We start from the raw sequence: 26,085 nt of genomic DNA, 5'->3' as shown, positions 1-26,085 counted from the left end.
TGTGGACAGTTGCCAACAAGGATCTAAAGTTGATGGTTTTGAAAGGATACGGTCATTTTTAAAGTTTCCTTGAAGTCTCCACGCGTCTGAAAGTGTCGGTTGTCTGCACTCATCAGTGTTATACTGCGCCGTTTTCTTTTGTAGTTTCTACTCTCCCTTGTTTTAATCCTGTTAGTTTTGCAGTTATAAGTATTTATGTCCTCACACAACAGGCAATAAATACGGCAATCGAGATTGTCCCTTAACTGATATGTTATCACCTGTTTCACCAGGCGCAATCCTGAAGTTTACTTTTAAGTCTGTGCATATACACACACAAAATGGAATTTCAAGAAAGCTTCATGGACTCTTCTGTTCTGGACTTTGTTACAGAATCGGACTTTGCTCTGGGTTCGCCAGAATCTGACCAAACCGAAGTTAATTCAGAGCACAGCGTGGACCTTTGTGACAGGCTGTGTGATTTGGCAGGGATAGGGCCGTTTTCGGACCAGACCGTTCCATTTGGAGGCGACGCGGAGCAAGTGGATGGATTCGAGGACCAGGGAACGGCCTTTAAGATGGGATCTTTCAATTCCCTGATGGTCAGACCCAAAAGGAAACGTGTGATCACTTATGCCCAGCGTCAAGCAGCCAACGTCAGGGAGAGGAAAAGGATGTTCAGTCTGAATGAAGCATTTGATCAGTTGAGGAAAAAGGTGCCGACATTTGCTTACGAAAAACGACTGTCTAGGATTGAAACTCTACGTCTTGCCATTGTCTACATCTCGTTTATGACTGAACTTTTGAATAATAAAGAAAAAACTCCAACTTCAGAATGATGATTTACTTTTCTACGTGGAAAAGAACCGTAATCTTCTTGGTATTGTAAGATTGGTGTGTTGATGACAGTCTCAATCCTCGTAGGGATCCTACATTTCTAATCTACTTCACTGCACATAAACGGTGTACTGGTTTCGTCTTCAATTCCTGTTGATGCTAATAGATCCTGGTATCTTCAGACTTTATAATTAAAAAAAATGGATGGATAATGCAAGCCATGAGGAACAAATATTTTACAGAATACCTGTTCAAACATGCATAGATCATGTTTTTTTTTTGCATTAACCTTATTTTTTTCGCGTCCTTTAAAACGATTATGTAAAGGTGCACATGGGAAGGAATATTCCTACAAAAACGTATCTTTTTGAATATGTCCCTTCAGTAAAACAAACATCAATGCAGTGAGATTAAATTAATGGATCGAAATCGAAGAAGAAAAATCTCGATAAAATCTGAATACGTGTTCGATCATTTGGAAATGCTGATGTTGCGAAATCGGGAGAGAAAGGGAGTTCTGTGATGTTAGAAAATGTATATACCTCTTATCCTGCCATTGTTCCGAAACATTGCGACTGGATGCCTTAGAAACGGCGGCTCTCCTTTTGTTGGAGGTTCACATGGGGACTAATTGGCTTTTGATAACTGTTGATTCTGGCTGGTTATACCTGCAGGTGGGAGGGCTTAGGCTTCGTAGAAACAGTTAAACGCATTGCTAGTTTAATTATTTTCGCATTAACCTTTTAAAACGTATTACGGGAGATGTTGTTACATAATGGCGGGTCTTTCGCCGGCACGGCGTTGACTTTCTGTGACATTTGCTGGTTGTAATAGGAAATTAATAGCTGATGTGGTGCATTTCAATTAAAGTAGTGGAACTGAGTAAACATCGGCGCCTGTTTGCAAATGAGAGGTCAATAAAAATATAATTCGATTAATTCTCTTGTATTCTCCCAAGTTTGTGGACAGTTCTCTTCCAGTTTGTTCCGGTGTGTTGAGCTGAGAGCTTTGAAAATTCAGTGCTATTTTTTTTAACTTCCAATTTATTCCCTTCTTTCGTTGCCTCTTTCTGAATATTACCAACGAAATAACAAACCCTCTAGTGCCCGTGCAGTAGGAAAGTGTTGCGCCACTTTCACTAGAAAATGAAATAGCGATGCTCTTGACCTTAAGTGTTTACCTTTGGCCGTTGTGGTCTCTTCTGCGTATGACAGCTTAGTTCTCGGCAACCGAGATTAAACATTGACTTGGATGTACATCAGTCAAATTTGTTTTTCATGTATCGTTTCTGTCGTCATCATTCACCCAATTATTTTCCCCCTGCCTCTTCGCCAGTAGTTCTAACATGGAGAATTCTTATGCCATCTATTCAACATTATGAGGTGGTGAGATCCCACCCTCCCACCTACAGAATCGCGCTGCTGTTCTACCAGGTGCTGAGCCCAGGTACCCTGTTGAAATCACATCAAGTTCAACCTTAGTGCTAGTCATTCCTATGTAAGAATCTCACTCTTGATTTTTATTACCCAACAAGAATTCAAAACGGAAGAGTAGTTTCCCCGTCTCTCATGTACCGAAAAGTGCGTATTTTGATTTGTAAATTAGTTTACAAAATTAAAAGGCACCTTTCACTTCTGGTGTTCCTCCGAATTTTCTCTTGTGCAACTCCAAGTAACTTTAGTTAAATGTAACAATGGAAACAATTGAAGGGCATGCTTGTCAGTTCTATTGACAGTTCCTACTTTGACCAATGCAGGCGCCCCACTACTTCAGGGCCAAATCGAAAAGTATGAGGGCGGGATCAAAAACAATGCAGAATTGCCTGACATGGTGCCATTTCCGCCTCAAACTCTTCTTCTTCTTTGGCTTGGCTTCGCGGACGAAGATTTATGGAGGGGTAATGTTCACGTCAGCTGCAGGCTCCTCAAACTTTAAAGCCATTGTAAATAAATATTGGTTAGTTTGGTGCCAGTAAAACATCCCAAATTTCCACACCATGTTTCAAAAATGCGTAGAAAGTGCATGATGTCAATTGAAATTGCACTAAGATTTCTAAATTGAATTAATTCGATTTTCAGGTAGAAGGATAATGGCTAAAGGCGATCTCCAGTAATACTGTACGCTGATCTGTTCTTCCCTGACTCGAGAGCACCTCCTTCTGCTCGAGTGTGAGACCCCATTTCCAACATTTGAGCAGGGATTTCACCCTCTTCCAAGGGTAGCGTGAATTCAGTTCCAATTTTTCTTTATTTGTCCTGACTTATGGAAACCAGCCTGAATTAAATTGAAACTTGCAAAATCTAGTTTCTTCGGGTTTCTGAATACTAGTAGAGGATTCCATGTCAACTCTTTGGGTGAATAAAGCTACTGCAAATATATAGAAATGCTGAAATGAGCAAGCCTGGAAATAACATAGGAACATGCAATCATGATGTGTGTTTTTTTGGTTTGGTCATTGAATTTACACATCACAGTTGTGATGTCTTATTCATCACTGTATGCACCCTCCTTATCAACTGAGGGCCACATGAAACAAAACCTGGATAAGTCTCTCCGATCTCGCCAGTATCCAGAAGGCCGGAAATTGAACATAGGATAAGAGGATACATCTCTGTCAACATCAGTACTCCCTGAACATCTCTTCCTCGAAGAAAAGTGGAAGTCAACATGGAGTATTTTTTTAAGATAAAGGCACATAGACACTTGATAAGCAACAAGATAAAACATTGCCAAAGTTGAACTGGAGTGCAGTTGCAATGACATAAGCTTATTAAATAGTGCAGATTTGAGAGGGAAAGTGGCCTCTTTCTGCTCCCAATTCACATGATTGTATGCTTATATAACTGAAGAGGCAGAGACAACAACTGTGGTGAGACTAAGTGACATATAGGCCAATCTAACTAAGGATGAGCTGCAGGACATAACAAACCAAATGAGTTATTCCAACAATACTGTGGTTTCACAGATAATGTTACTTAGAAACGCCTGTTGTAGATTTTTTGAATTCTTGTATTTTTGTTCCTTAGCTGCCTAAATCGTAAGTAGTCCCTAAATCACTGATCCAGAAATCTGGCTATGTTCAAAGAATTTTTGATTTGCTCTTTTTGAAATCATGTAAATGATGTAAAATTGGTTTATTGTTTATATTCTATCAATATAGTCAAGATAATTTTTCATTACATAAATGGTTACAAGATCAAATGGTTGAAGTGAATATGGTTCTCACATCCCATCTGCTGTCCCTGGTGATGGCAAATGTAAACCTCTTGAATTGTGTTTGACACCACTTGGCCATGGCGACAGTAAAATCTGCTCAGTGAGTTCAGGAATCAAACAGTTCTCAATAGAAAACAAAACAGTGTTCTGACACCCATTCTGCTTTTGCAAGCCATGGTAATAGAAAATGTAAGTATACTCTGTTTATTTTTCTTGGCACCACTCATAACTGCAGTCCAAAGAGTTTCTGTCCATCAATGGAAAAGTCTCCTTTTATACACATGAGCAAATTTCTTCCTGTCACATGGCAACTACTTCCAGTCAGATGACAGGTTACTGTAGCAACCAGATGTGATCAAATGGTTTAGCTCATTCATGATGCATCACTTTCCTAACCATCAGTGTACCAGTGTTTTCTTTTCACAATGTAAGTTCTACTTTGTAAGCTGTACTACATAAGTTTTGATTAAATGGAATGTATAATATCACTGCTCTAAACTGATTAAAAAATTCTTGCTGTCTTCTGTATCTTTCCACAATGAATGATCTGAGTAATTTTGAAGAACTTTCTAAATCCATAGACTGTGTAATGTGTTGTAAGAAATAATAAGGAGTTTGCACAAGGAGAAGTACACTTTAAGAAAAAAATGAATGGCATGTAACATAGAAACATAGAAGATAGGAGCAGGAGTAGGTCATTCGACCCTTCGAGCCTGCTCCGCCATTCAACAAGATCATGGCTGATCTTAAAGTTCAGTACCCCATCCCCGCCTTCTCTCCGTAACCTTTAATACCCTTATACTGAAGAAATATATCTAATTCCCTCTTAAATTGATTTAATGAACCTGTCTCTACTGCCCTCTGTGGCAATGAATTCCACAGATTCACCACCCACTGGGTAAAGAAATTCCTCCTCATCTCGGTCCTAAATGGTTTGCCTATTATCCTCAAACCATGGTCCCGGGTTCTGGATTTTCCCATCATTGGAAATATCCCATCTGCATCCATTCTGTCCAGTCCTGCCAGAATTTTATATGTCTCTATGAGATCCCCTCTCAATCTTCTAAACTCCAGCGAGTGCAATCCCAATTTGCGCAATCTTTCCTCATAAGTCATTCCTGCCATTCCAGGTATCAGCCTGGTGAATCGCCTCTGCACTCCCTCCACTGCAAGAACATCCTTCCTTAGATAAGGTGACCAAAACTGCACACAATACTCCAGGTGTGGTCTCACCAAGGCCCTGTACAGCTGCAGTAAGGTATCCTTGTTCCTATACTCAAACCCTCTTGATGTGAAGGCCAACATACCATTTGCCTTTTTAACCGCCTGCTGTACCTGCATGCTCGCCTTCAGAGACTGATGTACAAATACCCCTAGGTCTCTCTGCACTTCCCCATCTCTTAATCTATTGCCATTCAGATAGTAATCTGCCCTCCGGTTTGTATTACCAAAGTGGATAACCTCACATTTATCCACATTGTAGTGCATTTGCCATGTATCTGCCCAGTCCCTCAATTTATCCAAATCACACTGGAGCTTCCTGACCCCCTCTTCCGTGCACACAACCCCTCCTAGCTTAGTGTCATCTGCAAATTTGGAGATATTACATCCAATCCCCTCATCCAGATCATTAATGTAAATTGTGAACAGCTGGGGTCCCAGTACAGATCCCTGTGGCACCCCACTGGTCACCGCCTGCCACTCAGAAAATGAGCCATTTATCCCAACTCTCTGTCTTCTATCTGCCAGCCAGTTCTCAATCCACATCAATACTTTGCCCCCAATCCCATGAGCCTTGATTTTGGAAGCCAGTCGTTTATGCGGGACCTTATCGAAGGCCTTTTGGAAGACCAGGTGCACCACATCCACTGGCTCTCCCCCATCTATTTTACCTGTCACCATCTCAAAGAATTCCAATAGATTTGTCAAGCACGATTTACCTTTTGTAAATCCATGTTGACTCCGTCTGATCCCTTCTCTGCTAGTCATATGCTCCGCTATTACATCCTTAATAATGGATTCCATCATTTTGCCCACTACTGATGTAAGGCTCACCAGCCGATAATTCCCCGCTTTTTCTCTACCCCCCTTTTTAAATAGTGGGGTAACATTAGCTACCCTCCAATCCATGGGTACTGATCCTGAGTCTATCGAGTTCTGGAAAACAATTCTTAAAGCATCTGCTATCTGAATGGCCACTTCCTTGAGTACCCTAGGATGTAGATTATCAGGCCCTTGGGATTTATCTGCCTTCAATCCCATCAATTTCCCCAAGACCATGTCCTTAGAGATACTGATTTCTTTCAGTTCCTCCCTTGCATTAGTCTCTATGTTTCCCAACATCCTTGGGGTTATTTGTATCCTCTCTTGTAAAAACAGAACTAAAGTAAGAATTTAATTGGTCTGCCATTTCCTTATTCCCCATTATATATTCCCCTGATTCCGACTGCAAAGGACCTACTCTGGATTTCACCAATCTTTTCCTCTTGACATATTTATAAAAGCTTTTGCAGTCGGTTTTTATATTTGCCGCAAGCTTACTTTCGTAATTTATTTTTGTTCTCTTGATTAATCCCTTTGTCCTTCTTTGTTGCATCTTGAACTGCTCCCAGTCTTCGGTTGCGGTACTTTTTTTGGCCAATTGATATACTCTCTCTTTGGACCCAACGCTGTCTCTAATTTCCGTTGTTATCCACGGTTGAGTCACCTTTTTTGGTTTATTTTTATGCCAAACTGGTATAAACGATTTTTGCAATTTCTCCATTAGATCTGTGAATGCTTTCCATTGTCTATCCACAGTCAACTCCCCCATAAACACCACCCAATCAATCTTACTCAACTCCCGTCTCATACCATCATAATTCCCTTTATTTAAATTCAGGACCTTAGTCTCGGTTTTAATTTCATCACTCTCCATGTCGAGTGAGAATTCGATCATGATCGCTCCTCCCCAAAGGGCCTCGCACAACAAGATTGCTGATTATCCCCTTATCATTGCATAATACCCAATCTAAAATGGCCTGCTCCCGAGTTGGTTCCTCGACATATTGGTCTAGATAACCATCCCGTAAACATTCAAGGAATTCCTCCTCCTCTGTATTTTTACCAATTTGACTAGTCCAATCTATATGCAAAATAAAGTCTCCCATGATGACAGCTGTTCCCTTATTGCACGCTTTTCTAATTTCTCGTTTAATGCCTTCCCTCACCTCTACACTACTATTTGGAGGCCTATATACCACCCCCACTAATGTTTTCCGCCCCTTGCTATTCCTCAGTTCTATATATAGATTCCGCATCTTCTGAGTTAATATCCTTCCTGTCAATCGTGTATAGGTGAATAGATGGTAATGGGAAAGTGTACATTTTTTTAAATGGGCAAAGTGGTAGAAAATCTTGATGAAGATACAAAGCTCCCAAAATTCTGCTTGGATCTATCAGATTCCAAACTTCGACAGGACTGGTAAAATCCATAGTAAAGTAAACCTGAACTTGAGAGGGACAAATATCCTCATGGATAGGTTTGATCTAGCTGTTGGAGAGGGTTTAATTTAGCAAGACAGGGAAATGGGACCCGAGTGTTAGGTCAGATGATGGAGCATTTGATGGAAAGGTAGATGCAATGTGTCATGAGACAGGGAGGAATGACAGCCAGTGGATAGAGCATAAATACAATCAGTCAGATAGCTTGCAATCAGTTAGATAGCTCCATGCATTCCACTGGCTTACTGTCAAAGTTACGATATGAAATAGGTACAGGAACCAGCAGAAGTAACATTTTAAAGATGCAAATAACATGTTATTTTAAAAGAAGTTTCTAAAATAGTGGATGGTCATCGGAGTGAATGTAATTGAGTAATGTCTAAGTTGTACATAATGTTGCTTAAAGCAAGATTGGAATATTGACTGCAAATTCAGAGAATGAAAACAAGTGTGAAACATATTGTGATATGGTGAGGGGATTTAAAAAAAAAAGTTTAGCAGTTTAGATTTAGATCCAGATTTATTTTCAGAGTACATAGATAACATCACATACAACCCAAAGATTCTTTTTTCCCTGTCGGCCAGGAACTTATTGGTGGCAGCAACATTCTAGGCATTTCCAATTAAAGGTAGAACAGACCAAATGCTGGGGATAAACCCTTGCAAGTTTGAAAGTGCTCAGTGTCCTGGTTGGGAGTGGTCTAGTGTGAATGGCCAAGCTACCATTCCTATCCCGGGACACTGAATGTCTGATTTACTGGGATGCAAGTGTGAAAGGGGCTTTTGAGTTTTGTGTTCAGTTTTGGTTGCCTCATTATGGATGTGAAAGCTATGGAGAGGGTGCAGAGATTTACCTGGATTGGGAAACAAGCCTTATGAGGCAAGGTTAGCAGTGCTGGGACTTTTCTCTTTAGAGCATAGAAGGATGAGAGGAGACTCAATAGATAGAGGTCTATAAGAATATGAGAGAAGGTAGACAGCCAGCACCTGTTTTCCACGACAGGAATAGCAAACTGTTACCATCAGGAAAATGGTGTAGGTGCCACAAGACTCGAACCACTAGTTTCAGGAACAGCTGCTCCCCCTCCACCATCAGACCTCTCAACAACAAACTCAATCAGCGACTAATTTAAGGACTTTTACTTTTGCATTTTATGGTTTTTTTTCTCTCTCTGTATTGCACAGTCAGTTGTTTATATTGTTTATTTGTTTACATGTGTACATTGTTTACAGTTATTTTTGCACCACCAATAAGTTCATGACCGACAGGGTAAAAAGAATCTTCGGGTTGTATGTGATGTTATCTATGTACTCTGAAAATAAATCTGGATCTAAATCTAAAGTGCTAACCTTTTTTTTAAAAATCCCCTCACCATATCACAATATGTTTCACACTTGCCTGATCTCAATGCCGGCATCTGCAGATGCTAGGGATTATACATAAATGAGGTGACATCATCTGATGCCAACGTTGAACAGATTTTGCTTTCACACTTGTCACTTTAGAAGCCAATTGGCATTCAATTCCTGGGATCACTGGAAAGTGTGAAAGGGGCTTAAGTGTGGTCTCACCAGAGATCTGCAGAGTTGCAAAATGACCTCTTTACTCTTGAACTCATTCCCCCATTAATGAAGCCTGCATCCCATAGACCTTCTTAACTATCCAATCAACCTGTGCGATGTCCTTGAAGGATGCATGGATTTGGATCCCACGGTCCCTCTGTTTATCCACACTCTTAAGTAACCAACCATTAACCTCATATTCAGCCTTTTGGTTTATCCTTCAAAATGCCTCACCTCACACTTATCTGGATTGCACTCCATCTGCCACTTCTCCACCCAACTTTGCATCCTGTCTATATCCTCTTGTAAGCTATGACAACCTTCAGCTCCATCCACAACTCTTCCTACCTTCATATCATCTGCAAACTTACTGACCCATCCTTCCGCATCTTTGTCCAGGTCATTTATAAAAATCACAAAGCCCAGAGATCCCAGAACAGATCCTTACGGCACAAGATACTGACTCCAGGCAGAATACTTTCCTTCTGCTGCTACCCTATCCTTTCTACCTTCAAGCCACATTTTTATCCCCTCAGCCAAGGTTCCATGGATCCCATGAATCATGACTTTCTGAAAGAGTCTCTCATAGAAGACCTTGTCCAATGCTTTGCTAAAATCTATGTAGATCACATCTAATGCCCTATCCTCATCAATTTCTTTTGTTACCTCCTCAAAATTAGGTTTGTGAAGCATGACCTTCCCTTCATATAGCCATGCTGACCATACTTGAGTAGACTGTAATTCTTCAAATCCTCACAGATCCTATCCTTAAGAATCCTCTCCATTAGTTTGCACACCACTGACATAAGAGTCACCAATCTATAAGATTTTTAATTAAGGTGACTACCTTTGCCATTGTCCAAGCCTCCCCAATGGACAAAGAAGACTCAAAGATTATAGCTATTGTTCCATCTATCTCTTCCCTCACTACTCACAGCAACCTGTGGTATAACACATCTGGCCCGGATGACTTATCATCTTGCTTTTTAAGAAGATCCAACACTTCCGATTCCTTAATCTCCACATTGTCCAGCACACAGGCCAGTTCAATTTCAACCTCACCATAATCAAGGTCCTTTTCTTTGTGAATACTGAAGCAAAGTATTCATTTAGGATCTCCCCAACCTCTTCCTCCTCCTCCAGGCCTCCTTTGTGCTTTAGTAGCTCACCTTCAATTTCATAATTTGGAGAAATTTGCCACGTCATACCAAACCTCCACAAACTCCTGAGGACGTAGAAGCACTGACGTGCTTTCTTCATGATGCCATTAGTGTGTTGGCTGCAGGAAAGATCCTCCGAGATAGTGACTCCCAAGAACTTAAATTTGCTCAGGCTTTCCACCTCTGATCCTCCAATAATCACTGGATCATATACCTCTGGTTTTCCCTTCCTAAAATTAACCATCAGCTCCTTGTTTTGGAAATATTGTCACTGGTGCACCATTCAGTCAAGTTTTTAATCTTCCTCCTGTATGCTGACTCATCACCTTTCTTTATACAACCCACTACCTCGTCAGCAACTTTGTAGCTGGTGTTACTGTTGCACTGAGCCACACGGTCATAGGTGTGAAGTGAGTAGAGCAGAAAGCTAAGAATGCAGCCCTGTGGTGTTCTGGTACTGATGGTGATGGAGGAGATGTTCTTACCAATCCTCACTGCTTGTGGTCTACAGGTGAGGAAATCAAGGATCCAATTATACAGAGGGGTGTTGAGTCCCAGATCTTGGAGTTTGCTGATCAGTTTTGAGGGGGTGATGATGTTAAATGCTCAACTGTGGTCGGTAAAGTGTATCCTGATGTATGTATCTTTGCCATCCAGGTGAAAGGACATTGAATTAAATTTATTGTTATGTCCTATATGATGTTGAGCTTCCTGCGTATTGTGAAGCAGGTAAGTGGACCATACTCTATTACACATCTCACTTAAACCTTCCAGATGTAGGGCAGGCTTTGAGGAATTAGGAGGTCAGTTGTTCGTTGCAAGTTTCCTAGTCTCTGATCTGATTTTGTAGCCACATTGTGACTACAGAGTCAGAGTACAAAAGCAAGCCCACAGGTCCAGTTGGTCCATGTGAAACAATGTGCCCTATAGATTTAGTACCACTTACCTGCATTGGATCCATACCCCTCCAATCCCCTATCAAATTGAATTGCATCTGCCTTTCCTCAGCCCAGTTACCCATCTGATCTCGATCCCATTGGAGACCCAGGTAACCTTCATTGTCCACAGTAGTAGATGTTTTTGTGCCACCAGAATAATTACCTTGCCAGAGGCTGTTTTGTCTAAATCATATAATACAAAAATTAATGGACCTAGTACTGAACCTTGAGATACTCTACTTGTCATGGTCCCCAGTCCGAAAAACTGCTAAATTGCCTTCTACCAGTACATTCTGATTCCTATCACTTAACCAATTTTTATCAATTTGGTTAGTCGGCCTCCTATTCCATGTGCTAATGTGGGACTTGATTGAATGCTTTACCAAAATCCATACACCGCTTCAAAAAATTCCATCAAGTTCATGATCAAATTCCTATGTAAAAATCTATGCTGGTTCTTCTTGATTTTCCCCTGTGTATCTGAATGTTCATAGATTCTATATCTCAAAATCCTCTCCAGCTGTTACCCTAACAGTCTTGAATTGTCCAAACAACCCTTTTGAAATAATGGGCCATCCTCCAGTACTCCAAAACTTACGTCCTCAATGATGAGTTAAAAATGTCTGTCAAGGCCTCACAATTTCTTTGCTCCCTTCCCATAATGTTCTGGAATGCAAGTGGTCTGATCATGAAGATTTATCCACCCTGATACAATCTGGGTGCTAGACTGCTAACTTCTCTTCACCCATGATGTAAAAGTGCCCTTAGCTATCTTTAGTTCCCTCCCTCAGCTCCCCCTCCTGTTTATCCTGTTCAGCAGTAAACATCCAAATCTGTGATCCTTTTTTTTCCTGCAGGCCCAAGCAGAATGACCACTAATTGGAAATGTAAACTTCTTTATCTATTCTTACTATTTTTTCCCCTCATGATCCTTTTGTTCTTACTATATATAAAATATTTTTGGATTCTCTATTTATATTCTCTGCCAACACCATTTCAAAACACCTTTTCCCCTCATTATTTTCCTCTTCTCTATGCTCCTATGTTCTTTATATTCCTCAAAGTATTCTAGATTCCCTTAAACTGGCCTGCCTATATCTGTGGATGTTTTTTTTAATCTTTCTGATCTGTGGCTCTATATCACATTAACTAGATTTACTTTACCTTGCTATTCCTGCCCTATACAGTCTGGGAACATGCTTGCTTTGGATTTCCTTATCACACTCTTAAAGGCCTCCCATTTGGCAGTCATTCTTTTACTCTCTAATGTTTGTGTCCAGTCATATATTGCTAACTCTTTCATAATCAACTCAAAATTGGCTTCACTCTATTGTACAATTTTAAAGTATTATCTTTTTCCATAACTATCAAAGCTAATTGAATTGTGGTTACTTGTCTCAAAGTGTTCTCCTACCAATACCTCAGTTACCTGACCAGTTTCATTCCAATATTGCCCCTTCCCAACAGGCCTAGCCAAAGATTGCTGGAGAAAATTCTCCTGGACACACTTAAACCATTGGTCTCCATGTCCCTGTCTATAGGGATTACCAGCAAGTGCATATTACTGCATTGTCTTTGTTTTAAGGGACTACTACCATGTGCATATACTCCGTGTACACATTTCCCAGCATTGGTTTTATATTCAGACACCAGCTGGCTGGTATTGGGGCTTGCACTGTAGTTTACCAATGCACCCAATCCGGATTATGAAAGATTATGAAAGATTAAAAATGGCTGGAGTCCAAAGGGTCAACTTATTTCACCCCATACAATTCCCCTAATATTTTGGCACTCCCAGTCAATGTTGGAGAAGTTGAAATCACCTACAATAACAACCCTGCTACGTTTACAGACATCAGCAATTTCTCTGCAAATTTGACCGCCTCGCTCTTGGTAACTGTTTGATCTCCTACCTACAAGATGCATTCATTAAAGTGATAACTTCTTTACATTTCCTGATTTCCATCCATACTCCCTCACACAATAGTCAACCATCAACATAGTCTCCAATGACTACTGTATATATTTTCTTTGACTGATATTGCAATCCCTCTCTTCCCACTGTTTCCATTGCACCTGTAACTGCTCCCATTCATTTCTTGATGAATGGTCACCCCAAGGATATTGATGGTACCTATACTGAAAGGATGTTGCCTGGAGTGGATTGCTTTGATTATGAAAAGAGATTTGATAAGTTTGATGTGTTTTTGACAGCTACAAGTATTCATCAGTCAGATTAATGTCAATGTGTGCTTGATAGTTGGCATGCTCATAGTGGGCTGAAGGGCATGAATCCGTATTGTATGACTTCTATGATCTTATGACTTCTTATCTAATGAAACATAATTTATAAAAGCACACACAATATTAATACCTGGCCTGAAAATTAACAATTAACATTCTTTCCACAAATATGTCAGGTATTGGTCATCTGCAACAATAAATAACCTGTCTTTGATATTCAATGGCATTATCACTGCTCAGCCTCACCATCAAGATCCTGGGGGACACTATTGTCTATAAGCAAAACTGGACCAGACTCATAAATACCTTTGCTATGAGAGCAGGTCAGAGTCAGGACATCCTGGAGTGAATGACTCCCCTCCTTATGTACAAAGCCCTCCCACCATCCATAAAATTTGTGCTCATTCAAGCATGTGGACAGTATTAGACTCTTAGCATGTGTGAGTGCACCACCAGATATTTTCAATAAGTTCAAGATTATCTTGGAAAAATCGCACATTTATTGGCACTTCCTCAACCTATCTAAACATTCATTTTTTTTTAATCACCAGTATTCAGTAGTTACTGCATGTAACTGAAGTTACTTAGGCTACTCCAAACATGGGTGAGTGTACAGAGTCTTTTGGCCAGAGTAGGGGAATCTTGATCCAAAGGATGTACATAGGTTTAAGGTGAGGGGGGAAAGATTTAATAGTTTGTTTTTACACAGAGGGTGGTGGGTGTACGGAACAGGCTACTGGTAGAGGTTGTTGAGTCAGCTATTATTACTTAAACATTTGGGTGAAAACATGAAAAGGATAGGTTTAGAAGAACACGGGTTAAACACAGGTAGGTGGGACATGTGGATGGGACATTTTGGCTAGTAAGCCAAAGGACTTTTCTCCATGCTGTATAACTCTATGACTCTGACACTAATCAGTTTATAATCTTGCAAAGCAACCACTAAGGAGGATGAGGGCACCAGGTGCTTGCAAACACCACCATGTGCAGGCTCTGACCAAGTTGTAACATTTTGACTTGCAACCCCTTTTCACCTGGCACCTTGTCCCAATAATTAATGGGGAATTAACTAATTAAGGGTCCAGTGAAAAAGCAAAACAATCAGAATGCCGATGTCAAAGCACGTCAAATCATACCAGGGATTGACAGACTTGACCCCTGCTCATTGCCTGGTGTCAGCCGGCGTGCTGATTAAACCAGTGGAAAAAGGACAACTTCCATCCTGCGACAGAAGTGATGGAATTTTTCAGAGGAGCTCATTCTACCCCATGCTGAGGCAGCCTGCTGGAGTCATGAGGTAAGGCTGACTGTCAATGGCTCCTCATCTCAGCTAGAAGTGCAATCCAAATTATTCTAGTCAAAAAATAGAGTGTGCTTTATAAAAAGCGTATGGAATAAAATCTGATGTGCAGTTTTTAAAAATCAGATTCAGAAATAACAAAATAAATTATGTCTGCAAACTAGGGTGACAGAGAAGTGCAAGAGCTACTCTCACGGAGGTGGGAGGAGGCTGTAGAGTAAGATTTGAGGGGCACATTTAAAGATGGCAGGTTTTATGAGAAGATAGTATCCAAGCTCAGGAAAATTGGGGTTTAACAGACAAATCTCAGGTCATAAATAAGCCAAAGACACTTCAGGGGTGGTTTCATCAGGTTATGGACCACAATGGGAGGAGTGGGAAGGGCCATTTGGACTGGCCTTATTTCAACTAGGCATATAGTATCTGAGGGTATCAGCAAGCAAGCTGACCACCCTCTCCCTGGTAGCCAACAATCAGGCTAGTCAGGGCCCTGCTGCACAATCTCCTGAACACAATGGTGGATGAAGAGGAGGAGGGAAGGAATGTCCCTTGTACATCATCTGTCCCATGTCCTCCAACCACCCATAGTACCTCATCTGTCTCAGTTGCCTCCTCCCTCCCTGTTTGGCACCTGCTCCCTCTGCCAGTACCTCAGCCCCCCCCCCCCCCCTCCCCCAGCAGACCTCAACTGCCCAGAAAAGAGGGACCTCATCTGCTGCTACACCAGAGACTGGTAAGAATCGTATTTTCTCTGTTCATCATTGCTTATTTGTTCATGAGTTTATGGACATGATGTGACATGTAAATCTCATGTGTTGCACGTTATCCAGGAGCCAAAGGGAGGAAGAAACACAGCAATTCCACAAAAAGTCAGGAGGCCACAACCAAACTCCAAGGGCTCCTATGTGAACTTGACCTGGTGGGCCAGGTATGAGAATAGGAGCATAGAGAGAGACAGGGAGAGATGGTGGAGGGGCTGATGCAGGCGGAGAATCTGGAACATGATGCCGACAGATAGGAGTGCCAGGCAAATAACGAAGGATTATCACACCTGATTGCTAGGTGGAAGATGCAGGCCCGACAGGCGTAATGAGGAATCTGGCAGCATCGATCGATGTGATTGCCCGCGTCCAGGCTTGGCCGTCCACCATCCAGTCTCCTTCCATCATTAGCCAGCCTCCTGCGTCCTACCTCCAACCAGCTTCCTCCACTCTGCAGCCACATGCCCCATTCAATAGCCCTCCATCATCTCACCACCAGCAGCCATCTCCATACAATTCTCCTCCTTCCAACCACCCTCCACAGCCTGTCCCCTTCTAAATTCCCTCCTCCTCTCATCACTGTCTTCCTTCACCTGTGAACCCCAACTAAAAAAACCCACTGCCACGACTCCCTCATTTCCCCTTTCCACTCATCTTACACCCCGTTTCTGGAGGAAGAGGAAGAGGGATGAGAATGCCAAGTGTAAAGTTGCACATGATCTGCCAGATAATCAGATTTTTATTTCCAAAGTCAGAATGTTTACATTCGTTCATAGTTCTAATTGTTGGTGAGTAGTTCAATACATTTATTTATTTATTGTCATTATAACTGTGCACTACAAACTTTTACAATTTAAAGTTGCACGAGTTTGTTAATGTTTACGAGATAAATGTTCATGCGGATCTCAAGGAATTGTAAGATGCAAACAATATATTTACCTGACATATTAATTTTTGATTTCAGAAATGCACTGCTTTTAATAACATTTTATGTTGATGTTTACAAATATTATACATGGCTATCATTCTTTGATCATTCAGAACTTTATTCTTACATTTTAAGAAGTTTTCTTTGCACTATCTAAGATATGCAATAACATTTTTTTGGCATTTAGGTGACATGCCTCAGTTGCCTTTCTCACATCCGCACAAGACAGTCATAATAGCCTCACGTACAGCCTGGTGACCACGACCTGTTGGACCATTGTAGGGAACATTTTCTGGCAGAGGGAGATCTGTTTCAACAGTCTTCCACTCTTCCAAGAAGTGTTCTTTGTTGATCTTACAAATATTATGCAGGACACAGCAGGGAACAGCAACCTCTGATATGAAGGCAGTATTAATGTCCGTTCTTTTCGACAGGCAACTCCAACGGTCTTTGAGGCATCCAAATGGATTTTCCACAGCCATTCACACAGAGCTCAGTTCATAGTTTAATTTTGGCTTATGCCAATCGATGACATGATGCTGCGTGACCCTTTCAACAGTCATTTTCTTAGTGGGTAGGCTGGGTCCCCAATCAAATTTGCAGAAACTTTCACTCCATCAACATGTTTGAAAACCTGTGAGTAGAGGAATGAGAAGTCATGGGGCACTCATAGTAAAGGACCATAAGAAAGAATTTGAGGCCTTCACTTGACACTCTAAATGATTAAATGTGCATGTCACAAGCTTCATCTTACACTGTGATATTCACTTATGTCATGGGGGAAATAGATAACCACCTGTATCCTCAGCCACTTTGTAAATGGGAGAGTTGATAAGAACTCAATCATCAAGGACGCGACCAGGCCAACCAATATACACATCTGTGAGGCTGGAAATACAAAAGGACAATGCATGGAGTGACATAAGGCCTGATTTCTTCAGTGACGACAACCGATATTAGGAAACATCATCCTTTCTGGCAGTTGTGGTCAACAACAGCTTGCAGAATAATTAAGTGCCAAACTTTGCAATTATAGGAGGAAGATGAATATTCATGTAGGGCAATGAGTGGAATATGTGTGCCATTGATGACACCAGAACACATTGGATATCCTCCCGTTCTTTCAAATGCAGCAATTGTCTCCTGAAAATTCTCTCCACTCGGCAGCTCAATGAAACAATCTCAGTGCAGTGAACTCGAATACACTGTCTGTGTATTGTTCAGATGGCTGGCTCCTCCCCTGGCTCCACCCTCACCTACCCCAATATAAACCCTGATTTTCCTGCTTTATCTCAGATTCACCTGAGGACTATTATGTCTTCTGCCCATTGATTGTAAGTTATTAAAAGCTTGTTCATACTCCTCACTTGTCTCTGAGTGCATTCAGTCATGTTACAATTTTAATAGCTTAACTTTGAAACAGGATGGAAGCTCTGCTCAAGCCAGTCATGCTCCAGATTGACCCTCTGTCCCCTGAGGCCCCGGAGGAATTTGCCTAATGACTGGAGTGCTTCCAGACCTACCTGACGGCCACATAAGACGTCTTCAAATCGGATGGTCTCCGGAGATTGGCACTTCTCTCTCGAGTCGGCCCCAAAGGGTACGCTGTCATCAGAAACTGTGCTACCTACGAGTCAGCCATAGAAGATGTGAAGGCCCACTACATGAGGCCCCAGAATGAAGTGCTGATGAGGCTCCGATTCTCTCAATGTCAGCAGCATCCAGGTTAGTCACTGGACGACTATATTCTTGAACTATGGGCTCTGACCAGAAAGGGCCACTGCGAAACGGCCACAGCCCGGGTGAGAGAGGAGGAACAAATCCGGGACACCCTCATGGCAGGAGTGAGGTCAAGGTACGTGAGGCCGCGACTGCTGGAGTTGGGGAAGAAAGACTTGGCCAGAACCCTGGAGCTGGCGAAAGTACTCAAGCAGGCCTAACTGGGAGCTGTCGATCTCATGAGTGGAAGTGGTGCCCTTTCAGAGAACCAGGTCATTGGTTCTGTGACCCCCACAGCCCCAGTGCCGACCACTGCGGCCACATGAGACTGGGGATGCTACTTCTGTGGACATGCACAACACCCCCACACCCGTTGACCTGTGAAGGACTCTGTGTGGATGCAGTAAGCGAGGGCACTGGGTGTAGGTCTTCTGGGCTAAAGGGAACCCAAAGAGGGCTACTGCATGTGCAACCCTCGAATCATTGTTTGACCCATGACCGAGTCCCGAAGGACCGGCCCCAACCTCTCTGTGTTGTCCATCACCAGCATCTTCTTGCCATGCCTCGAGGTCGGAGCCACCTAGTCTTTTGTCGGATCAAGATGGAGGGTGGCCATCTTGCTGCGCATCATGGTCAAGTTCATCTTGTCTGCCCATGGGCCAAGAGGAGAGAGTTGACATCACCATGGGAAGCAACGGAGTTTCCAAAACACTGGCATCAGTCATCCTGGATCAAACAATACCTCACCAATTGAATAACTCGACAATGGAGGTGAGAGTAAACGGACATTTAACTGATTGCTTAGTAGACACTGGCTCCTTGGAGAGCTTTATAAACTCTGCGACAGCTCTGCAGTACAACTGAAGAGTGTACGCAATGGACTATCCTATTTTCCTAGCTTCACACTCGCACTCTGCGATGATCCAGGGGTATTGTATAGTATAACTAATTGGAAAAGGGGGTGAATTTTGTAAGTTCCAATTATACATACTGAAGGATTTGTGTGCTCCTGTGTTGCTGGGCCTGGACTTCCTGTGTCACCTTAAAAGCATTACCATGACATACTCTGGCCCACTCCCTCTAATCAAGGTGCGAAATGGAAGGTCGCAAAGCCGGACTCCACCGTGTAGCATCAATAAAAGCTCTCATGACTGGAGGGAAAACTAAAGGTAGGGTTTAACAGTAGTCTTCAGAAGGCTTCTGAGTTTAGGTGGGTTTATGTGTACAGATGCGGGTGGAGCCAGGAGGTGGGGCCAGCCATCAGCACAACACCCTATCAGTGAATCCCAGTTCACTGCATTCACGCCTTACTATAGAATTTAGGGTCTGTGAATTAAGACAGAGAACATGGGTTCAGAACGAGTGGTTAAAAAAAATATAATTATTTACAAATCTACAAGTTTAAGCAGTCCGGGGTCTGGAGATCTTGGTGTAGCGCCTTAGCACTGGGGGGCATTGGGCTTCTTGAGTCTCCTGGTCCCCTTGTGATGGAGGAGAGGTGGGCTTAACATGGAACGGTTTCACCCTTTTCACTGGGGGGTGGTCTTGCTTCTCCTCACGTGCTTCTTAAGAAGGACTGGACCAGAAGTAGTGAGCCAGACTGGGAGTGTTGTTCCCAATGCCAACCTTCTTTTGAAAGTGAATAGAAGCTCATGAGGGGTAGTGTTGGTCACGGTAGTACATATAGTAGATAGTACATATACACGGTGTATACATAGAGTGGAGATGCGATAGTCTGGTAGGCCTTTTGACTTCAGGGCCAGTTTAACAGCCTTCCAGGCCATGTTCATTCACCTGGGGGTTGGAACTGGTAGTACTGCTGGATGCAATGCCCATCACCAGCAAATACTGATGCAGCTCCTCACTCATGAAAGATGAGCCCCCGTCGCTATGGATATAGCTGGGATACTCGAACAGGGTGAAAATGGAATCTAGGGCCTTCACAATGGATGAGGTGAACATGTCTGGGCACAAAATGGTGAACAGAAAGTGGGAGTACTCATCAATGACAAAGAGGAAGAAAGTGTTCCCATTCATGGAGGGGAGAGGCCCCTTAAAATCACCTTTCAAAGGGTCTGAATGACTTGATCAGGTGCGATTTTGCGTAGTGATAGAAGTGTGGCTTGCACTCCGCACAGACCTGGTTAGACCTGGTCATTTCCCTGACATCTTCCATGGAAGATTGCGTGCCTTGACAAAAATAGCCATGTGGGTAACCCCTGGATGGTAGAACTCACTATGCAGAGACTGAAGTTGGCCGGTGTGTGCAGAAGCACAACTTCCTCTGGATAAGGGATCTGGAGGGTCATTAAGGGCTCCTGGCTGATAGGCAATGACATAATTGTAGGTGGAGAGCGCGATCCTCCACCTAGCAATTTTGTCATTTTTTTTATTTTTCCCCTCTTGATGTTAATGAACATGAATGCAACAGAGCACTGGTCAGTGAAGAGCGTAAATCTTCTACCAGCCAGGTAGTGTCTCCAGTGCCTTACGGCTTCTACAATGACTTGAGCCACCTTTTCCACTGATGGGTTCCGAAGCTTGTAGCTTTGTAATGTCCATGAAAAAAATGCAACCGGTCTACCCGCCTGATTGAGGATAATGGCTAGGGCTACATCTGAAGCATCGATCTCCAGTTGGAAAGGTACACTCTCATCCACTGCCTGCATGGCGGCTTTCTTAATATGATTCCGGAGGTAGTTAAAAGCCATTTGGTCTTCAGCCGAGAGGGGAAAATTAGTGACTTTTAAGACGGGGTGAACCTTATCAGCATATTGAGGGATCCACTGGGCATAGTATGAGAAAAACCTTAGGCATCTCCTCAAGCCTTTGTGATTCCAAGGATGGGGAGCTCATCCTATCAGAATCAGGGCCAATTATGCCATTCTCCACCACATAACCAAGGATAGGCAGCCGTTTAGTCCTGAACATGCACTTGTCAGAGTTATAAGTGAGATTCAGGGCCCTTGCTGTGTGGAGAAAGCTCTGGAGGTTGGTGTCATGGCCTCCCAAGATGTGGCCGCAGATGGTGATATTATCAAGGTAGGGGAAGGTAGCTTTCAACCCATACTCATCCACCATCTGCCTCTGGAAGATAGAAATCCCATGAGTAATACCGAAAGGGTCCTTCCAGAATTGATAGAGATTACTGTATGCTCAAATGCCATATATGGATGATCCTCGGAAGGGATTGGCAGCTGGTGATAGGCAGCTTTCAGGTCAATGGTCGAATAGACCAATACTGCATGATATCATTCACCATGTCCGATATACTATGAGGAACTTTTTCACCACTATTGTCACTTGCCTCAAGACCTTGAATACAGTGGCTATAACCACACTGAACATAGCACTGATGGAACAATATACAAAAGGGGTGGCATATTACCACAAAGCTATTACAAGTCTGATATGAGGCTCCAAAGGTGATATTATGTCTTATCTGTGGCTTGAGGATCCCACAATTAAATCAAAGTTTCCACGACACATTTTAAGGTTCTCATGCCACTCCTCACCCTTGTATTTATCCATGACTTAGTTCCAGAACTAAGGGTCCGTGGGAGATCTCTCCCTCTTCCACATTCTTCTGCTACAATTTCAAAATACTGCATTATAACCAGACATTTTCTCTTGTGGTTTATCAACACAGCCCAACTCTCCTCCTCAAATCCCTCCCAGCTAATCCACATTATAATCAGTAAAATTCTTCCCCCTAAGAGCAGGTGCATGGATTCGATTAGGTTCCCCCATTGTTGCATTAACTTGCAGATAAGGAGACTAATAAGACCTGACTGTCTGCCAACAAATTCACACAAATTCAGGACATCCAAAGCGACCTGTCTGATGTCCGCCACAGTTCTGAAGAATGATGATGTAACTTCCTGTTATTGTGTGTTATGTCACACAAGATATTTCTGGTCGAAGGTAGAATTCTCTGATCCCTGGAGGTGAGTTGTGTTCACTCGAAAAGCAGCCAGTTTCCTGGTTAAAGGTGGCCCAGTGGGAATAGCACAAATGGCTTCCAATTGGCACTCATGGCCAATTAACTGGGATGCCAGTGGAAAAAGGGTTTATGCTCCCTGTAATTCATTGCTGCTCATTCAAAAGCTTTGGACTCCTTACACAGCAGCATTGTGGATGTGCTTTCACCAAAAGGGTTGCAAAATGATTCAAGAAGGTAGCTCACCTTCTTGTCAAGGGCAATTAGTGATGGATCGTAAATGCTGACCATGCCAGCAAGATCCAGATCCCAAAAATGAATTAAAAAATGTAAGTTCAAGATTATTATTTTTGATAAAAGTAAAACAATAAATTAGAAGATTTTCTCCCAAACAAATAATGGAACAAAATCATGGAATCATTGAATTATAAAGCATAGAACAGACCTTTCGGCCCAACTCATTCATGCCAACGAAGTTTTGGACTAGTTCCACTTACCTGCATTTGGTCTATATCCTTCTAAGTTTTTCCTATCCATAAATCTGTCCAAATATCTTTTTGAAGTTGTAATTGTGGCTGCTTCAACAGTTTGCTCTGGTTACTCATTCCAAATACTGACAAACCTCTGAGTGAAGAAGCTGATTTCAGATTCATCTTAGAACTTTTTTCTTTCATCTTATTGTGCCATGGAATATTTTATGACAAATGAGTATTGAGGTATTAATCAATCATGTTGGGGATGATGGAATTTCATAACTGCAGCTAAAAGCAAAACAACCATTGGAACACAAACCAAAAACCAAACAGCTTTAATACAAAGAGATAATCAGCAAGGAGGAGGAATGAACAGGCATTTGCAAAAGCCAAGAGCATTGTTCAAGTTTTCCATTCGCATTATGATGACCTAATTTGTATAAGCTTGATGGTCTTAATGATCCTCTTGCAAAATGATTTCAAAGGTTTAACTGGATCTCTGCATAGTAGCCCTTGACAAGATGAAACCTCCATAGTTGAGTGCAATGAAAATGGAAAGATGCTTGTTATATCTATGATATAAATAATTTAGTCATTAGCTAAATGATTTTCTAACATCTTAAAATTCACAAATTGACACAATGTTTTCCAACTGTCAGAAAGAGGAGCTATGTAGTGACCAATAACAAAAGATTGTGACCAGTGACAAATTTTGGCAGTGATCACTACTTTGTAACAGCTTAAACTGAGAAGCTGGATATACCAGGCATGTGACAACTCAATGTTTTGACAAGCTGAAGACAACCAAAATACATACAACCTTGGTTCTGCGGTTATAGAACAAGCTTCAGACATATACAGACCTCAATGAAGAGGAGGAGAATCAAACGAGGAGATCGGCAAGAAGAGCGACAATATCAACAATCTATAAAAAAAACCAATGAAAACTATTTGTGCTAAAGGCAAATTAAAATGATTTTACCCATATATCAAAAGCTATTGAAATCAGGCAAGCCCTGAAAAAGATTGTATTGTTTGAGTCGAGCATATTCAATAGATATCTTTCATTGACCCTTGTATTTAGTCCCTGTTATTCTATTGATGGTCCCTTATTTCCAAAATGCAGTTGCATTCTCTGTTTGCATTCCCTGGTCATTAATATGATGAAAATAAAAAGTCTAGAAATCTGAAATGAAACAGAACATGCTGGAAAAAAACCCATCAATTCAGGCAAAGAAAGAGAATGAGACATCAGATCCTGCAAGGCGTTTCCAATACAGTTTGTAATGTTTGTCCTTTAACCACGCTGGCTGGACATTGAAGAAGGTGTTTAGCATACTTATTTTAATCAGTCAGAGCACAGAATGTAAAAATTGGGATGCCCTGTTACAACTGTACAAGGCATTGGTGAGACTACAATTAGAGTATTGTGTGTGGTTATGGTCTCCTTTCTGAAAGATATCATTAAAATGGAAAGGATTTAGAAGAGGTTGACAAGGATGTTACTGAGGCAAGAAGGCTTAAGCTATAAAAAGAGACTGGACAGGCTGAGGCTTTTTTCCCCTGGAACATTGAGTTCTCTAGGGTCTCAACAAAGGGCCGTGACCAGAAAGGTTGACTGATAATTTCTCCCTATGGATTCTGTCTGACCGGTTGAATCCCTCCAGCTTCTTATTATTCACTCAAGATTTGGTATCCTGCAGCTCGTGTGTTTCTCAGCAGTATAGATAAGGTAAATGATCACAGTCTTTTCTCCAGAGAAGAGGAGTCTAAAACCAGAGGGCATAGATTTAAGATGAAAGGAGAAAGATCTAATAGGCACCAGAGGGGCAACTTTTTCACATAGAGGATGATAGGTAGGAAGAACAAACTGCCAGAAGAAGTGGTGATGGTAAGTACAATTACAATGTTTAAAAAGTATTTGGATAGAGAAATGGATAACAAAGGTTTAGAGCAGGGGTGGGCAACTAATTTTTTAAAACTCACATGCCACCTTAAGTATTCCCTATGCCATAAGTGCTCACTGATCAGTAAGGGATTGCTTAAGGTGGTATGTGAGTGGGAAGGGAAGGTTCAGAATCCCTGCTCCAGACCCAATTGTTACTGAAATATTTTGCTTGAGAAAAATAATCATTGGTCCATTTCCTTTGGAGCTCTGAAACCGTGCACATAACGAGTCAATCAGGTACGATTAAAACAGTGGATTTCAAACTTTTTCTTTCCAATAGGGATTATGGCATAGGTGGAATGCGAGTTAAAAAAAAATAGTTGCCCACTCCTGGTTTAGAGGGATATGGGCAAATGGAAGTAGCTCAGGTAAGCAGCTTTGGCTGCCATGGGTAAGTTGAGCTTTAGGGCTCGGTTTTGTACTGTATAACGTTAACTGTAACTCATGGAAGTGGATTTTCATAAACCTAGATAATGATCACAAATTAGCTAATCAGATCATGCCTTAATTCATTCTGAACCTGCATTCAACTAAAGGACCTAAGGCAGAATTCCTGGGATTTCAGTCAGGAGCAGGAATTTTGGAAATTTACCTAGATGGAGAGCATAATTTCTCAGCAATTCGACACAAGATGGACATTGAACTTGGAAATTATATTAAATCTGTGTACTTCAATTGCAATGCATCCCAACAACTTTATCAGGAAATAGCATACATGAATAATGTTCAAAGAATTGTTTCACATGGGAACATAAACAGGTCAACAAGCTCACATGATCAGCATCTGAAGCACAAAGGAATATTTTCACAATAATTCAGTATATATTTTAATCAAAATATTGAACACTTAATTAATATATTTCCAATAATAGAAACAGAAAAAGAAATTGTGCAAGATATCCTGAATTATTTTTTTTTTCTGAGAAACGTACCCTATAATAACCATATAACCATTGTACCCTGAAGTCACAATGTTGATGCTCATTTAATCTTGCTACTTTTTGGTTTATGAAGCTTGCTGTCCAGATTTTGCAGGGAAATGCCAACAGATTCAGACGTAACTGCCGACAGTTATTCATCTACTGTAAGTGCCAGCAAGTTTAGGATTTCCAAACATGCATGTGGGAATGCAGAACTATCCTGGCAGTTATTCTCTCAGGACTCCCCAGCTGTGCGCTGGAGCTGGAAGTGGAAGAATGCAAGTTTCGCGCAACTACCACCAATTTGATGAGGAATTTGACTCCAATAGAGAACAATGCCCCATTCATTTAAATGGAGAAGAATTAATTTGAGGAACCAAGGTAATATTTAGTCAATTCACATGTTTTGAATTCATTTGATTTATTTATAAGATTCACAATCTATCTAAATATTTTAACATTCTTGAATACTTTGCAATCTCAGAAAAATCAAAAACATTTAATATTTTTGATGGGCTTGATTGCCAGCTGAGCTATAAGGCATAGCTGAGCTAGTTCATTTTGGGGGGTAGGGCTGGTTCTGGCTCACCGACATGAAGTGGTTTATGTCTGGAAGGTCATGACATGGTGTAGAGCTTTATCAATTGCTTTGGATGATCCACATTGACTTACCACA

At 41.7% G+C, this 26,085-nt stretch overlaps 1 protein-coding gene and 1 long non-coding RNA gene across 2 annotated transcripts in view; one reads left to right on the top strand and one right to left on the bottom strand.

Moving 5' to 3' along the window:
* The first annotated feature begins 320 nt into the window (after positions 1-320).
* On the top strand, positions 321-818 carry LOC138759596 (fer3-like protein). The gene has a single exon (XM_069930318.1). The coding sequence runs from the start codon at positions 321-323 to the stop codon at positions 816-818; it is 498 nt and encodes a 165-aa protein (XP_069786419.1).
* A 15,447-nt stretch (positions 819-16,265) lies between these two features.
* LOC138753210 (uncharacterized) overlaps positions 16,266-26,085 on the bottom strand; it is a 101,381-nt gene continuing 91,561 nt past the window's right edge. Inside the window, exons 4-5 of the long non-coding RNA XR_011351035.1 lie at positions 23,405-23,466; positions 16,266-17,043 (exon numbers count right to left, since the gene is read on the bottom strand). This is a non-coding gene — a long non-coding RNA (uncharacterized lncRNA). The remainder of the gene's footprint in view (positions 17,044-23,404; positions 23,467-26,085) is intronic.

The sequence above is a fragment of the Narcine bancroftii genome, chromosome 1 (assembly GCF_036971445.1).
Source record: "Narcine bancroftii isolate sNarBan1 chromosome 1, sNarBan1.hap1, whole genome shotgun sequence".
Classification (NCBI taxonomy): domain Eukaryota; kingdom Metazoa; phylum Chordata; class Chondrichthyes; order Torpediniformes; family Narcinidae; genus Narcine; species Narcine bancroftii.
Note: the sequence above shows the minus strand (reverse complement) of the source record. Positions and strands in the feature narration are given on the sequence as shown.